Source organism: Ammospiza nelsoni, chromosome 4 (assembly GCF_027579445.1).
Source record: "Ammospiza nelsoni isolate bAmmNel1 chromosome 4, bAmmNel1.pri, whole genome shotgun sequence".
Classification (NCBI taxonomy): domain Eukaryota; kingdom Metazoa; phylum Chordata; class Aves; order Passeriformes; family Passerellidae; genus Ammospiza; species Ammospiza nelsoni.
This window is the reverse complement of record NC_080636.1, coordinates 64,324,398-64,340,954: the sequence shown is the minus strand read 5'-3', so window position 1 is coordinate 64,340,954 and position 16,557 is coordinate 64,324,398. Positions and strand designations below refer to the sequence as shown.

Genomic DNA, 16,557 nt, shown 5'->3' with positions numbered 1-16,557 from the left:
GAAGGGAGAGAAGGTGAGCGCAGGGGGCAGCAAAGGGGACAGATTATTTTGAACGGGAGCAGTTCGTTTGCAAGCTGGCTTTTAAAATGTTTTTCTCCCCCACTCCCTTTTCTTTAATGTAATAAAAGCGTCTTTCACAGCAGGACAAATTTAGGCTCGAGATACAGCGGCTTTGTGGCAGGTAATTCTCGAGTCCAGCGATGTCAAATAATGCATTTTCTCGGGGCTGTGCGGGGAAATAAAAGGACCCAAGGGGTACAAGTCCCATGTTTCTCTAGTATGCAACTTAGAGCGAGAGATTTTTTTTTTTTTTTTTTTTTTTAACGCGGGAAAAAAAAAAAAGCGCCAGCATTTATTTGCGTTGCAAAAGTACTACCCCGCGTTGCCAGAGAACGAGATCCAGTGTCAACTATCAGTCAATCATTGCAGACTAGTTGCTACTGCGCAGCTTGGCTCAGTAAATAAAAAAATCCAGACAGAACTGTATGCTGTATATTTTACTCCCATGAAATAAAACACATTTTTTCATGTTTGCTGAAAAGTAAAACAATAATATTGTACGAAATGTTATACACAGGGCATGTTTTACATTGCAATATCAGAAACATCATTGCATCCACCAGAGGTACTATTCTAAAACTGATATTCACACAATTTTTTTTAATAATTATATGTTAGAAACATACAGTGTCGCATTTAGTATATACATTCCCTTGCTCGCAAGCGAAAGAATCCTAATCGCTTCTGTGTAACATGCTTTATTTTAAAGCCTAACCTTTTAAAAACACTGTTGTGATATTACTAACAACTGCTTTTATAAAATTAATTTGACATTTCGATATATATACATCCTTTCAGTCATTTTTATGTTAACAATGCTAAACTTAAAAAATAACAAGCTTATAGTAACATTAAAATGTCATATCATATCCAGTCAAACATTTGTCCATATATATATATATATATATATGTCCTTGTAACTGTTGAAATACTCTTAGTGAAAGAAAGATCTCCGAATCTGTAGGAGGTCCTTTGAAAACAAAGGAACTATCTTATTTCAGTGGTTTCCTATTTTTTTTTTCCTCCTCTCTCTCTCTCTCTTTCTCTCTCTCTTCCTCTCTGCCTCTGATTTTTCCTCCTTTCTCTTTCTCTCTAGTGCCCATTACTTTCTCGTGAAATTCTCAGTCTCTGCGGGAAATGGGGAGGGATTCCCACGCAGTTTCCTACTTGGATGTTTCACACGGGTCTGTCCACCGCGTACTGGCAGGCGCTCAGGTTGGAAGCAGGGTTCTGCACACTGGCATAGCCAAAACTGGAGTGCTGCTTGGCTTTAAGTCTCAGACTCGCCAAGCTCGAGTTACATGTGTCCCTATAAACATACGGAGGTGTTGGAGGAGCATAAGGACAGGCTGGCGTTGGCACTGCAGAATTCAGGGAGGGATTGCTCAAGTTGTTCAAGTTATTCAGGCTGTTGAGGCTGGAGCCGGGCACCCCGGTGACTGCAGAAGGTACCATGCTTGAAGACATACTCATGGAGGATATGGAGTTTGGAGGGGAGAACATGCTCTGAGAAGACAGAGGGTTGACATTCATGGAGTTGAAAAAAGGAAAGCTTTTGGTGGAGAGGGAAGCGGAGGTGAGGCCCTTGGCTGCCCAGTTGTTGTACGAGTAGCCGGGGTACATGTCATCGTAGGGCTGCATGAGGCCGTTAAACTGCGGGCCGAAGCCGTTTTTGCAAAGCTCGGCTTGCTGGTTCCTTTCTCTCTTTCTCCATTTGGCTCTGCGGTTCTTGAACCAAACCTTTGGGAACGGGGGGAGAGGGAGGGAGGGAGATGCGAGTTAGTCAGGAACCACCACCACTGCAGCCCTTTGCAGGTTCTCGGGGGCAACAGCCGAGCCTGTCTGTATAGAAGTTTTTATATATAAAATTTGTACAAATATATATATATGTATAGGTTCACCTCCTCCTCTGTGGAGCCCTGCTCTGGGCCAGGGTGCGCTGCCAGGACAGCTGAGCATCCTCGGGGCCGCTTGGCTTTAGCAAGGCAGATTCGTGGCTGCACAATTCCACCCTCACCACGGCCCCCCCCACTCCCCTCCCCGCAGCCCTCCACATAATTTGTGATGCTCTAATTCGCTTCCTTCTTATTCTCTCCCTTTTCTCCTGCCCCCACCCCTTCATTTCTCTTTTGGGTTTTTTTCCCCCTTTCCTTCTCTCTTGGCTTTTTCTGTACTGAAGCCACCCAGGAAAAACACAAAAGGGGAAAAGTGAGAGTAAAACGCCTGGAAACCCGCGGAATATTTAAGGCAATGGTACGAGAAAGGAGGGGGAAGCCAGCAACTAATAAAACCTGGCTTCAGTTTGTTAAAACTACAAGTTCCTCTAGCGTGAAAGCTTCCAAAACCGAAAACCACTTTCTAAACAAACACGTTTCATTGCTCTTTGGAAAAAGAAAAAAAGGGAAAAAGAAAAAAAGGAAAAAAGAAGGGGGAAAAAAAAAAATCACCATTTAACAAAGTGCTAAATGAGATCTAAGGGACCCTCCTCGCGCAGACAATGGGAAAAGCGTGCCCTTTTCCAATCCACATCTGGGTGTCTGACCCGTCGGGCAGCCGCCAGCAGCCGCCTTACCGTGTGTATTGAAACCACCCGGGGGTGTTTGTGGTAACCCCCACCCCGGTGGAGCTGGGCGCGGCCGCCCGGGTGCTCCGCGGGGACGGGCCCGTCTGGAGGCACCGCGCGGACCGACACAAAAACCTCCGCGGCAGCCGCACCGCGAGCGGCAGCGCTCCGTGCTCCGGGACACACCGGGCTCGGCCGGGCCCCGCTCCCGCCGCGGGGCTGCCCCGGCGCCAGCACCGCCGGCCCGGGGCTGAGAGCCGGCCCCGCTCGCTGCCGCCCCCGGTTCTCACCGTTTCGCTTTCCTCAAGCCACCTCGGGGAGATGATTTGTGTGGGATTCCCGAAAATCTGAAGGTTCGCCCGTTTATAGGCTTCTTTTTGTGCGTGTGTGTGTTGGGATTTGTCGTTTTTCATTTCCCCCCCCAGCGCGCTGTTTGCAGGCGAGCAGGATCCGGCCGCGGTATCTCTGCAGCGCCGCGATGGTCCCATAAATCTCAGAGGGGGGTAGAGGGTGGAGAGAGACGCTCGTCAAATTGTGAAACCCAAAGAAATAGAAAATGCAAGGAAGGGCACGTTGGGAGTGCCTCGGAGTGAAGCAAAAGCTCTTGTGTATTTTACATCTTTTTCTTATTAGAGACAGCGCAGGTTGCAGCCTGTTCCAAGTTGCTTTCTTGACTAATGTTTTTATTAGCGTTTCGATCAAAAGGAGAGGGACGCATTGCACGGTGAGGGCGAAACGTGCAGCAAACCATATTTCAGACACACAGAGAGAGATCCCAATCTGTCTCACTTTGACAGAAATGTCCTGCTCTGCCCTGCTTTTGTGCAAAGGCTCTGGAGTTTACATACAAGCCGAAATCGAAAGCAGCTGCAAATATTTCAGCCCTCCTTCCCATTCCCAGCCCACCCTGACCCCCGCTGCTCCGAGCCGGGTTGCCGTGTCAGGACTTACCCTAACCCTGGCCTCGGTGAGGTTTGTCCAGACGGCGATCTCCTCCCGGGTGGACATGTCCGGGTAGCGATTCCGCTGGAAGGTGGCCTCCAGCTCCTGCAACTGCTGGCTGGTGAAGTGAGTCCGCTGCCGCCGCTGCCTCTTCTTCTTGGAGGGGTCCTCGGGCCCCGCATCCTCATTCTTGCTCTGTTGGCTCTTATCCTTTTCTGTAAGTGGGGGAAACAAAAAAAAAACAGGGCGGAAAACGAGGGCTCCTCAGCCTTCTCTCCAGCGGCTGGGGAGAAGCGTGTCCCCAGCGCTGCTGGAGCCCGCAGACTGCCCCGAACGCGGCTCGCTGCTGTAATGATTAACCCGCGCCGGCCTCCCGCCGCTGCGGCTGCTCCGCGCCCCGGGCACCCACGGGCGGCTCCTCCCGGTGGAGCAGCCACCGCCGGGCAGCGGCACGGAGCCGCCTCTCCGTACGCAAGCTTTCTGCCTATGTGCATCCGTGTTATTCTCCCGTCTGCATACACGTAATTCGTTTTATTAGCTTACCTACACTGGTGTTACTCGCCCGCCTGTAACAATATTCTTTGTCCATATATACCCCTATTTGTCCGTCTGCATCGGGATTACTCTCCCATGAAATCCCACGTTATTTGCCGATCTGTATCCATGTAATTCGCCTATCAGTACACATACTACTCGCCTATCCTTACACATGTCATTATCCTCCTCTACGCCGTCACACAGACACCGCACGCGAAAAACCACGAAACGTATCTCGGCTCGGGTGCGGGGCGCTCCCGGGCAGAGGGGCGGCGGCGCATCGCAGTCCGCGGGGCTGCCAGCCGGGCCGGAGCAGGACAGGGCTGCGGGGCGCCCGTCGGGCCGGGGTCCCTGCCTCTCACCCCCTCTTACCTGCGGCCTCGGGGCTGGAGGTGTCGGAGATGGTGTGCACCTCCAGCCGGTGCTTGGCGGACTCCAGGGAGGAACGCGCCTGCCCCGGCGCCAGCGCCGTCGCCATGGCCAGCGCGGGCTGGTGGTGATGGCAGGATGATGAAGAGGAGGAGGAGGAGGAAGGTGAGGAGGAGCACAGCTTATTCCCGGCTCCCAGGCGCTCCAGGCTTAACGGGTCCTTCATGCAGTTCATCGGCAAAAGGACGCCAAAGTCTACGTGCGCGCCTGGGGGGTCGATAGGAGAAGGTGTGCGTGTGTCTGTAGGTGTCGGTACGTGTAGGAGGGTCCGCGCAGCGCCCCCTCCGCTGGCGCGGAGCAGCCCCGCGGCTCCGGGGGTCAGGGCTGCCGGCCGGGGAGCCGCTCCGGGGCGAGCGACGTTCGACTAGAGCCCGGGAGGCACGGCGAGCCTCGAAGCCCCCGCCGCCCGGGGGGGCGAGGCGGCGGCGACAGGAGAGCGGGCGAGTCGGGTCCTGTAAGCGCCGTCACGGCGACACGGCAGCTCCCCGGCCGGCGGCCCCCGGCCCGCCGCGGGGCTCCGCGGGGCGGGGGCGGCGAGGCGCGGCGGCGCTCCGCGGGGCGCTCCTCTCCGCTGCCCGCGCATGGACCCGCGCCGCGGCCGGCCCCGCACCGCATCAGCTCAGCCGCTTCCCTCTTGGCCTGACATCTTAAACCGGCGGCGGCCTTCCCCGCGCGCACGTCACCCGCCACGCCCCGCCACGCCCCCGCCACGCCCCTTCACCGCCCGCCCCGCCCCGCCCGCGCCCCGCCCCGCCCTGCGCGCCCCGCGCCGCCCCCCGCGCTCTCCCGGGGACGGGCGCACCCGGGCCCCCAGCAAACCTGCAAACCCCCGCCCGGTGTGCCCCGCCGGGCTGCCCGCGCCCCCAGAGCCCGCCCGCCGCCGCCGGCCCACGGGGCACCCCGCCCGAGCGCCTCAGAGCGCGTCCGCTCCGCGCCTCGCCGCGCTGCCGGAGCTGCGGGGCTAGGAGCGGGGAGCTCGGCACTGCCAGAGCCGCTGCAGGAAGGTGGGGGAAAGCCCGATTCTCTCCTCATGGAGGGGATGGAAAGTAAGCGGGACGGGGACGCGGCCGGTTAGACGGCAGACCTTGTGCCGGTAACAGCGACATTTAAATACAAACGATAACAACCTCCCCTCTGCGACACAGCTACGGAAAGCTTCACACCGCGCTCGGAGGACCCTGACCCCTTCTAGTTCCCGCGCTCGCCGGCTTTCTGCCCTTCCTCTGCCCGCACTAAAGGCGGGGCACACGGGGGAAAAATCCTTTCCTTGGTTCCGCAATTCCCGCCCCTTTCCTGCAACCGGGTTCCCAAAAGCGAGCCCCCAAGGAGGCTTTCTCACCCCGGTTTTACCACTTACTTGCACAATCCGCGGGACCATTCCTCCCTCTCGGCGTGGACCCGGAGGGACCATCCCGCCCCCCCAGGGCGCCCGGAGCAGCCCACGAACCCGAGCCCACGCAAGCCGCTCACAGAATTTGGCCAAGCCCGACACCGGTCCACACGCCAGCACACAAACTTCTCAGACCCCTCTCCGAGGTTTGGGGACAGGATTGGACCCCTCTCCCGGGCAGAGGCAGTAAAGGGACGGGCTACCCCGTCCCGCAGTCCCCGCTCGTGGGAGCGCTTGTGGCGCCGGGATGAGGCTGCTGTGGAGCCGTGTCTCGCAGGAAGGAGGTGCGGGGCTTTTCCACGCGTCTAAGGCGGGGACAGGTTGCCCTGCCATGCTGGACAGGTCCTCCTGGGGCAGAGGAATCCAATCCCGAGCCCGCAGAGCCACTACTGGCCCAGCGGAGCTGTGGCCGTCTTAGGGATGGGGATTCCGAAGTAGCCCAGGAGCGGGAAACGCAGGTTTGCGTCTCTATCTTCAATTTATCTGGCTGGTCACTGGTACTGAAAAGTTAGCGAAAGCTTCCCCTTGATGTGGCCCTACACATCCACATCCCAGCGCCCAAACTTTTCTGTGTCCCGTGCCCATCCCGTCCGCCACACGCCACCCCCACCTCCCTCAAGGGTCTTCCTCAGTCGCTGATTCTCGTTCAAGGAACGTATCATCCGTCGCAATCTTAGTTATCGCTAAATTATACATATTACTTTCGCAGCCTGTTAGTAAAGAAGGTTAAATTAATTTACATTCTGCTCATTATCTGGTGTTTAAATGACGTGTTTTTATCCCTGAGATTTGGCAAAGAATCTCTTTCCTCAGACCCCACAGCGTTTCGATGGAGACAATGCTCTTACATTTGTAGTGGATTTTAATCTGATAAGACTCTAATTTGCTTAAGTCTTTTAAATAGGGGGTTTAAAATGATTCTAGCCGTTTTCTTATTGAATTTCCTCTAATTCCCCCAAGATCATAAAGTATATGTGTAAAGTAAATATTTCCTCCCTTTGCACCGGCAGCAGATGACCTATAACTAAGTCAATATGAATCCAGCTCCATTCTGCACAATTTGTTTACCAATCATATCCCAGTTTCTTCTTAACCTCTCGCTACCTCTGTGGTCCCGCACCTAGAACCGCCCCCCGGCTTTTCCCCGTGGCGTGGCCGTGCCGAAATCGCGGGCAGGGCGCTGCCCCAGCCCTGGCCTCTCAGCGAGGGGCACCTGGGAGGGGGCGCTGCCCCTCTGCAGCCCCACGTCGGGGTGAAAACAAGTGTGCAAAGCCCGGGGGTGGGGGAGCCAGAGGGAGAGGTGATGCGGGAGGTATCTCCGCCTTCCTCCCCCACTTTTTTCTTTTCAGACGGGGCAATGCATCAATGCATCCCTGTCTTGGACAACACCCGTCACCTTTTTTTTTTTTTTTTTTTTTGCCATTGATTTATTTTCAGTCATTTTGGGGCAGTGCTGGCTTCTGCCGCCGCGACTCGAAGCGACGAGTCCCTCCCGCGTGCGGAGGGCTTGTTACGCGCTTTATGCCCGGCAGGGCGAGCGCCGGTGCCCGCCGTGCCCGCCGGCCGCAGCCCCGCTCTCTCGGGACATTTGACGGGACAGGCCGCTCCCGGAGCGTTCCCCCGGAGAACGGGGAGAGGAGGAGGAGGGCCCGGCCACCGCACCGCCCTATCGCACCTTCCCCAGCTCCAGCCCCGCGTCCCACAGCCACAGGCGTGACAGATCCTCCAGCAGTCCCCGCGCCCCGAAGAGGAGCGCACAACAGTGGCCCGGGCCCCGGCAGCCCAGAGGGAGAGGCTGTCGGCATTTCCTTACGTGCCTTTGATTAAAACTCCCCCATCCCGGGCAGGAGGGGAGCTACCACACAGCATTAGTTGTCATGGTGACCATAAATCACGTAAATCCAAAAATACCCACCTATAATCTGAGATGAAGCTTTTATTTCCCAAGTGAAATAATATTTTAAAAGCTGTCAGCCAACCGAAAAACAACCTAATTGTAGTCACCCAGGTAATATATTAGGGGTAAAGGTTTCAATTAAAATGTCAAGTGTTTTAAATTTTTTTTTCCTTTTTTTTTTTTTTTTTTTTTTTTTTTTTTTTTTTTTTTTTTTCTGGTGGAAGTTCCCATCGCCTCTCGGGTTCGGGTCCTGCCACGAAGCCGCCCCCGCCAGCTCGCTCGCGTACCGACTATGCACGCCTTCTGTGCGCGGCTGCCATCACCAAAGAAAACCCAAAAACTATTTTGGGAACTGTTCTCTTTCCTTTTCCCCCTGAGCTGTAGGGCCCATCGAGGATGCGCCCAGATGGACTAGGAGACGTCCGCCGCCTACGAAAAATGGGGAATCGGAGATGCTCCCCGCTCCGCATCACCTTTTTAATTTCATGGGAGTTTTGGTGTGGTTTTTCCTCTGTTTGTTGAGTTGGTTTATCGGTTGGGACTTTTTGTGAGTCTTTTATTTTTTCTTTTATTTTTTAGTTTTTCCACGCTGTTTTTTGAGTTTATTTGGAATGCCCGGTGCCCGCCCCGGCGCGGCAAGCGGGAGGGCCGACGAGAGCAGGGCCGGGAGCTGAGCGGCTCTGCTGGGGATGCCGGAGGGTGGCCAGACCTACTGCGGGTATTTATTTTCCCACTTTTCCTTTATCGCCTCACGAGATCTTTGTTTCTAGGCGTAATACTCCCCTAAATGGATAAATTGGTTCTTATGTAGAGCCTCCAACTAGTCCTGTTGTCTTTTACCTTTGGCTTGTTGTCTTTCGCCTATCTCGGATTACCGGGTATTCTCCTCGATGAAGAGCCATTAATTACCCATTCAGTCAATATTAGGAAGACTACAGAGCTTTTTACATAGGATTAAGAAGACATCAGATTGTTCCGTTAGTATATTCCTACTCACGAAAAAGCTTTCGTTATACATTTAGTTTTCCCTGGAGTGAGGCTAACAACTGCTGCATATATTATTCTCAGAGGCCAACAGCGGAGGGGGAAAATTCTATAAGCGAAGCGCAATAAATAACTTCCAATTTGTGCTTGGCGGAGGGTGCGGGACGGGGCGCGCACCTTCCGAGGGGCCGCGCACCAGCGAAGGGCTTGCGCCCCGGGCAGGGAACATCCCGGCTCCACGGCTCGGGTCACGATTCCGGGGACTAATTTGGCCACGCTGCGCGGAGGGGAGGGCGCCGCTCGGCTCTGCCTGGCGGCCCAGCGGCCGCAGCGATGCTCCGGCTCCGCCTCAGCCCCCCGCCCCCGCTCCCTCCCGCGGGGGCACAGCCTGCGCGCCCACCTCGGCCCGCGGCTCAAAAAAGGCACCGGCGACCTTTGCTTTGCACGCTGCAGTGTCTTCAGCCGGTCTGAATGGAAAGCTGAAACAGCGCTAGGTTTTTAAGGTTTTGTTTTTGAAAAGAATGTTCAGTTACGGAATAGTCAGACCAATTTTTTTTTCTTATTATTTCCTTTTTTTTTTTTTTTTCGATAGTGTTGAAACAATCAATTTGGAATGCTGAATGGTGATACGAGACGGAATGTAATTTCAACATTTTATGGTGGAAGCTGCTGTTTCAGCAATACCCAGATTATCGATTACAGGGAAGGATTCCTTAAGTAGAATTCACAGACCTAACAAATCGTATAGATTATATATATATATATACACGTACACACAAATACCTTAAGCATCCTTTCACCCTGCATAAAAATTACTCAAACAACCCCACCACCGACAACCGTTTACAAGTGCTGTGGGTCTGCCGAAGCATGTGCTGAAGTTTTCCTAATTTTGTGGGTCTGGTCACCCGGCAGCAATTTTCCTGTCTCTCTGAAGAAATCTGACACCCGCCGGGCTGCGTTTGACACTCTAGGCTGCAATAATATTTTCATACTTTCCCATTTTCCTTTCCTCGGCATGGCCACGGACTCGTTTCTTCTGGAAGAGCCCTCCCCCTCTGCGCCCCATTCCCCGCGGGAAGCCGGCATGCCGTGTATTTTTGGAGGGTCTCCTACTGAATTTCGTTTCCTCCTTTCGCGGAACCACCGATTTGACAAAACAGTCGCATGTTTTGCTGTTAATGCCAGTGGTTCTAGTTAGCGATCATTCTCCTCGTGGCCACCGACGGTGCCTATCTGGCGAAATTACCTCACCGCCCTCGTAATTTCCCAAGCTGAAATGTGACAGAGAGGGGTCCCCAGTCACCCCTGCTTCCTTCCCCGCCCCAAGGATCAGACTTTTTGCAAACTAAATCCTAAAAGCATGACGTCCTTACGGTCAGGTAAGAAAAAAATCAAAGAGTACCGCGCGGGTTTAAGCAAATCAAAGCCAAGATCCCAGCAAATCCCTCCGGTATCACGAGAAAACACCCGTGATTTCTACGATTTACAGCAAGTCGCCCGAGCAGCTCAGGGCGTCTCGGGACTTGCCATTATCCGTCGCACAGAGGCAGGGACTGAGGCACCACACAGGGCTCATTCCCATATCTGCAGGAATATATTCCCATATCGGCAGGGGTATATCCGTATCCGAGGTCGTCGCGCTTCCCTTCCCCGTAAATGGGAGCGTTTTAATGGTCAGGCAACACCGCCGTTGCTTCTCGGACTCGGACGTATGTTTTAATTAATGGCATTAAAGGTGTTTAGATAGCAATTTCCCCTGCAGCCCAGCGAGTAAAAAACAGGCCGGCTGGTACGGTAACAAGGCAGGAAATTTTGCGTGTACTACAATAATCCAGGTTCATAATTGATGTTTAAGAAAATAACCATTTGTTTCTCGGCGGAGGAAGTTAAAGTTACCGTGTCAGGGAGCATATGTGGATATTACTTTTATAAATACTTAGTCGAATAAAGCTGACTTGGAAGGGCTCATAAATTTATTATATCAGAAAGGTCCCCACTTTCCCATTAGATCGTGCTAAGGGCTTTGATTAAGACCACCTGTTCATCGGGAAGAAAAGGCAGGGGAGGGTAAAAAGGCCTTTCTTATTTGCAAACCATATATAAAGCAATGTCACCCTTCCTTTCCACATTATTTAACACTTATTACTGGCCGATGGAAAAAGTGCCAGACCCTGGTAAAGCCTATTTGTGCACAATTTAATATCGTGTATGTTTCCGGGATTAAAAATTATCGGTTCGTAATACTTTGGCGTTTGGAATTACCCCGGATTTTGCTCGCTAACCTTCCTTTATCTTAAGCGTTTCTTCTTCTAGGGGTTTTGATGTCCAGCTAGCAAATCCTGCCTAAAGTCCCCAGGGGCGGGTGGACTCGAGAAGGGGACGTGGCCTCTCCTGAAATCATTGGATGTTATTTGAGAAATAGCGAGCTGTTTGGCCAAACAGGGTTAATACAGTATTCTTACAAGGAAGTGTTTAACCACGAGACCAGGACTACGTGCATTATTAATTCACTCTAGTTTCCTGTATTATTAATTCAGGTTAATGTATTTTATTTAAACAAAATTACGTTTATCTTGGATTAAACAGTCTCTCGAAATACAGGGCACTTGTTTTCTTCTTTGTAATATGTTTGCATTGCTGTTTTTCTTTACCACCCCTCGGGCTCGCCTGTCAGACCCCCTGAAAAGGGCCGGGGAAGAGAGACAGGACCTCGCTGTGTTGCAGACGGAGCGCTGTGGGGGCGCCTACCTCTGGGGGAAGGAGAGGGCTGGCGGCTCGTTTACGGGCGCGCGGGTGGTGTCAAAAAATAGAAAATAAAAATAAATACAAGGGCGACGCTGCGGGTGTCTAAACGGCGCGCTGACAGCGATGCTTTTTTGGGGGACGCGCTCTGGCAGCGGGAGCCGCAGCCGCGGGGGTGCGCGCACCTCCTTTTCCCTTTCCCCGTTTCCCTTTCTCTTCCCCGTCCCGCGGCCGCGCACCTCCCGGCGCAGGCGGCGCCCGTTGCTCCGCGGCAGACAGCAGAGGGCGCCCTGGCGCCGCGCAGCCGGGCCCGACCCGCCGCTGCCGCCGCAGCCCCGCAGCGCGCCCGCGGAGCGGAGCGGAGAGACCGCCGCGGGTCACTGGCGCTGGGGGCGGCCGCCCGCACACCGTGCTGGCCCGGACACCGTGCTGCCGGCCCGCTCCGTGCGGCCCTCCGGCCTATCTCCCCCTTTAGATGTCCGCCGTAGGAATAGAGACACTCGACGGCGGCGGGCTGCACGCCTGGGGACGGGGACGCGGCGGGGCGGCGCAGGGGAGAGGTAACTGGCTGGGTGGGTGTCAGCGCCCGACGCTGCGCAGCCCTTCGCGGAGGCGGCGCCGCTTCCCCGGGGCCGGCCCGCCTGGCCGCGCACCCGCGCAGCGCTCCGCACGGCAGCGGCGCCTCCGGGCCGGCGGGCCGCGGCGTCTCTTACCTAGCTGGACACAGGCGGAGACAAGTTTGCGGCAGTTGGACTCCATTACCCGTTATCTGCAAAAGACGAATGGTTTTAAAACAATTACTTTGGGGTTGAAAAATACACGCAAAAACCCGAAACACGGCCGCCCCGGGAGCTACGTCGCAACGACGCGGGCTGGATCGCGCGCATTTCCCCAGCGATACGCGCAGTGTCCCCTCTCCTTGCCTCAGCCCCAGGTCCCACCAAAGTCACACCGCAGGACAGGCGCAAACACCCGTGGCTGCTTCCCAGCCCGTCGAACCCTCCGGCCTCCCTGCACCTCTGGTTCTTTGGGCACGCGTAGGAGAGTCCCCTAACCTCATCGCCGAGCTCAGCCGCGGGACAGGCCGACCCCGGTGGCGGGGGTGCCGTAGGACAGCGGGTACAGCAGCCGCTCCCCCACCGCGGCGGAAGTTGCGCGGCAGCGGCTGCGCCTCCGCGCTCCCCGGCCGCCACCGCCGCCTCCCTCTATCTGAGAGGTCGGGCAGTAAAATCACAGGATTAGTGCCTGATTGAGATGTCTGTTCGTGAGATATTACAAAATTCATTATCACAGCTCTCTACTAACTCGATATGAAGTAACACAGATGGGATTTTATTAGTCCAGGCTTCAAATGTTTACTTATGATAATTTCGAGGGAAATTTGCATGTCACCATCATTTCGGTAATCTTTCTTCTTCTTCTTGCTTCTTTTTTAATGTCTGGACCGGGCGCATTATTAGCTGGTGCTTAGAAATCCGGCAGCCTGGAGCCGAGGCATGTTTGGGATGAGCAGCACCAGACACAGCACCCACCGAGAAGGGTCCCGAGGCTCCGGCCCTTCCACCTTCCGCCGGGCAAGCAGGATAAGGCCGCGGAAAAAGGGGAGGAAAGGGGGGAAATAATAAAAAGAAAAAATAAATTAAAAAAAAAAAAAAAAAAGGAAAAGGGGGAAAAGGAAACGGGAAGGTGCTGTTATTGGGATTCCTCGTGGTCGTGTCGTGACATGGCGATTTATATTCCCAGATGAACGACGCCAGGGAGAAACTCCGCTCCCTCCAGCAGCCGGGCCTACCACACGAGCAATGCCTAAATTAATCGGGAAGGCGATTAAGGGAACCTTAATTCTTCGCCGATGGTCCTTATTTCGGGATCGGTCTCCGTCAAGATTAGTCCTGCGTGACAAATGCCCTCCCCCGCGGCCTGCCTCTATGGCTGATTTATCTCACGAGTGGAGACACACGGCTCCCCCCATGCACACGCCCCGACACCGAGGGGAAGTTTTTTCTCTCTACTGAAACGCCGGTCTCCTCGGAGAAAAGTGCCTTTCTCGAACGGATTATTGTTATTCCTTCCTGACCCGTATTGCTCCTTCCCTTTCTCTTCTCCTTATCCTCTTAATTTTCGTTGCAAGACACATCTCAGCATCGGGCCAAGTGGAGCGTTTTCCTATTGTCTCCAGCCCGGCGACACAAACGAAAGCAACTCCACTTGCTTTTCCACTTCCCTTTCTCCGAGTACTCAGATTTAAATACCTCCGCACCTCTGCGCGCCCACGGCCCCAGCAAACGCACCAGCCGTGCGACCTTGCCTTTCTCCGCGGCCGGGCCCTCTCGGCAGCAACCTGCTCGGAGCAACTGCGGGGCGCGGACAGCAAAGCGAGATTATTATTTTTTCTTTATAGTTATCTATCACTGTTCTTTCTGGGGAAAAAAAAAAAAAATCTATAATCCCCAAAAAACTGGAGTGGCCTGGCAAGGATCTCACCGCCCGAAATGCAGCGGTCCGTGATTTTGGCGGGAGGCTTTCTGCCAGAGGCCCGCGGCCGCTGGCTCTCAAACGAAAGGGGGGTTCCGTGCGGGGCCTACCCCTCTGCGGTGCCCGCGGGGCAGCCGTGCCCGCCGTTCTCTCGCTGGCGGTGCCGGTGCGAGACCCCGCGGCCGGCTCGGCAGACCCGCCCGCATCGCTCTCGGGCAGCCCGAGCCCGCGCCGCCGCCGCTGCCGCCCCCCGCCCGGCTCCGCGTCTCCGCGCCAGGAAGGCGCTGCCTGCACGGCCGCTTCCTGGGCGCCCGCCCCGCCGGGGAAGCGGGACCGGCACGGCGGGCAAACGGCGCGGGGGCAGCGCCGCTTCCCTCGCCCACAGCGCTGCGGGACGGGCCGCAGCCGCCCGGGAGGACGCCAGCCACCCGAGCCCGCAGGACCCTGCCCGGCCGGCCCCCGGTCCCGCTGCTCGTCCCGGGGTGCGCAGAGCCTGGACCCGCCGGGTTCGCAGCCCCGCGCCCGTCCCGCCGGTACCCCCCGAGCCTCCCGCACTCACCGGGGTCGGTTGCGCTGCCCGCCCCGCTCTCTCGCTGCTGGCGCCTGTGGCTGGCGGGGGCGGCGGGGCCGCGCCGGGCTCCTGCGCTGGCTGCGGGGCCGCGGAGCCGCCGCTGGCTCCCTCCTCCCCGGCCCTCCCGCGCCCCCGCCCCGCCCCGCCCGCCTCCCCGGGCCCTGACGTCACGCCGGCTCCGCCGAGCGCTCCCCGCCGCCGCGGGGCCGGGCCGGGCCGGGCCGGGCGGCTCCGCGGCTCTCCGCGGGCACGGGCGCGGCGGCGGCGGTGCAGCCCCCGTCCGCGGAGGGGGCAGGGGGCAGGAGGAAGGACAAAAGTCGGCGGAGGCGGCGCGGCGGCGGGCTAGGTAGCCAGAGGAAAACCGAGGTGAGCGAGGACGGCCGTGGCCTCTCCGCGCCCGCGCAGGGCGCGCCCTGCTCCGCCCGGCTGGGGAGGGGGGCACAAGTAACTGTGGCCGAAGTTTCCCGGGCCGGGCCGGCGGCTGTCCTTGCACCAGGTGTGAAGAGGGATCGGCAACCTATTGGGAGAGGTCTCGGTTTCCTGTGTTAACTCACTTTTTTCATTTTTTTCCCAATTTTTTCTTACTTCTTACATATATATATATATATATATATATGTATTTTTTTTTTTTTAATGCGGGGTGCTCTTGTTCGTGCCTGTATCGGTAGCGCGGTGCCAGGATAGCCGAAATCTTGCCGCTCCTCTCTGTTACTCGCCCTGCATCATTTACGCGCGATAGAGAGAAAACGCTACTTTCTCTCCCTTTTCCCCAAAGGACACCGAGCTGCCTCCAGGGGGAAATTTATTTTCGATTTTGCGGCGTTTTCCGTGTTTAAGAAAATATCGAAGCTGGATTTCTCTATTCAGATCAAACTAAAGCGATCTCTTTTTCTCACAGCATTTCCGCGGCTTTGTTTATAGAGGAATCACGAGAAAATAAAATAGGCGCTTTACTAACTCGGAGGCTACACCTGATCTCTTTGTGGCTATTTTAAAATTATTTCAGCATGGAGTTAATTTTAGTTATTTATAGCCGTGGGCAGGGGGCTAGGCGGTTATTGCTGGAGGGGAAAGCGAACCCTTGGAAGAGGCCAAGTTTTCCGCGGGTCGTTCAGTCAGCCCAGCCGCAGCCGGCAGCACCGCGCTCCACGGTGTGCTCAGAGCAGCTTTCATTGCGACGCCGCAGCGGTGGCCGCGCCAAGCGGAGGGGGTGACTTTCTCTCGCAAGAAGAGAAATCCTGTGGGAAAATCTAGGGAGAAATAAAATAGTTTACTGCGTCCTTGGCTACCTGCGTTTCTATCCCTGGGAGCGCTCTGCCCGGTGAAATCCAGTTTCTCCGCGCCTCCGAAGAAAGAGCGGGAGTGAGAGGGACTCCCAGCTCCCAGCTCTCACTTTTGTTTATCCGGGAGAAGCAAAGTGCTTGCGCCGGTGCGCATCTTCCCCACACGCCCAGCCCCGTTGTGTGTCGGGCAGGGAAGGCTGGGACACCCTCCTTGGCAGCGCGGCCGCGGAGCGGGACCGCCCGCCGTTCATCGACCGCCTCCGCGCCGGGCAGCAGCAGTCCCCGTCCGCCCCGGAGAGGCTAAAGTGAGCAGCTGGTGGGAAATGCAAATGGCTTCTGGAGAAACATAAGATACTGGATGATTTTCATTCCCTCCTCGAGTGTGTGGAAGGAGCTGGACATACGTTTCACGCTCCTAATCCTTCTTTTACATTTTTAGTCATACTCCTATTAAACAACTAATTAATGCCTAGAATCACCAGGGAATACATTAGACATGCTGCCGTGGAAGAGGGGGTTCCAGGGTGTCTGGAAACTATGGAGCCGACTTAATACGAGGATTTAATTTTTTTTTTCCCCTTCTGTCAAAGCAATAAATGTAATAATAGATTTCAGGGCGAGCAAAGGGCGCGACGGCTGTATTTATAGTCTATCTCCTCCCTTTCGCCAGCGCAGTGACAA

At 55.6% G+C, this 16,557-nt stretch overlaps 1 protein-coding gene across 4 annotated transcripts; it reads right to left on the bottom strand.

The window, feature by feature from the left end:
• Positions 1-484: 484 nt before the first annotated feature.
• PITX2 (paired like homeodomain 2) lies at positions 485-16,006 on the bottom strand. 4 transcript variants are annotated; one of them, XM_059470927.1, is made up of 5 exons: positions 14,582-14,626; positions 12,261-12,316; positions 4,475-4,738; positions 3,575-3,780; positions 485-1,800 (listed from the first exon to the last, which is right to left on the bottom strand). In XM_059470927.1, the coding sequence occupies exons 2-5, from the start codon at positions 12,304-12,306 to the stop codon at positions 1,237-1,239; spliced, it is 1,080 nt and encodes a 359-aa protein (XP_059326910.1). In that variant the 5' UTR covers positions 12,307-12,316; positions 14,582-14,626; the 3' UTR covers positions 485-1,236. The 4 variants fall into 4 exon arrangements, with proteins under 4 accessions (XP_059326910.1, XP_059326911.1, XP_059326912.1 ...); XM_059470928.1 differs by lacking the exon at positions 14,582-14,626 and adding an exon at positions 12,940-13,075; XM_059470929.1 differs by lacking the exons at positions 4,475-4,738; positions 14,582-14,626 and adding an exon at positions 15,883-16,006.
• Positions 16,007-16,557: the final 551 nt, after the last annotated feature.

What these genes read in the sequence shown, in the direction of transcription:
- PITX2 (XM_059470927.1), bottom strand. Translation starts at nt 12,306, where the DNA reads ATGGAGTCCAACTGCCGCAAACTTGTCTCCGCCTGTGTCCAGCTAG. An exon ending in CTCCGCCTGTGTCCAGCTAG is followed by an intron (nt 4,739 to 12,260) that starts GTAAGAGACGCC and finishes TCGACCCCCCAG; the next exon opens with GCGCGCACGTAGACTTTGGC. An exon ending in CTCCAGCCCCGAGGCCGCAG is followed by an intron (nt 3,781 to 4,474) that starts GTAAGAGGGGGT and finishes CCCCACTTACAG; the next exon opens with AAAAGGATAAGAGCCAACAG.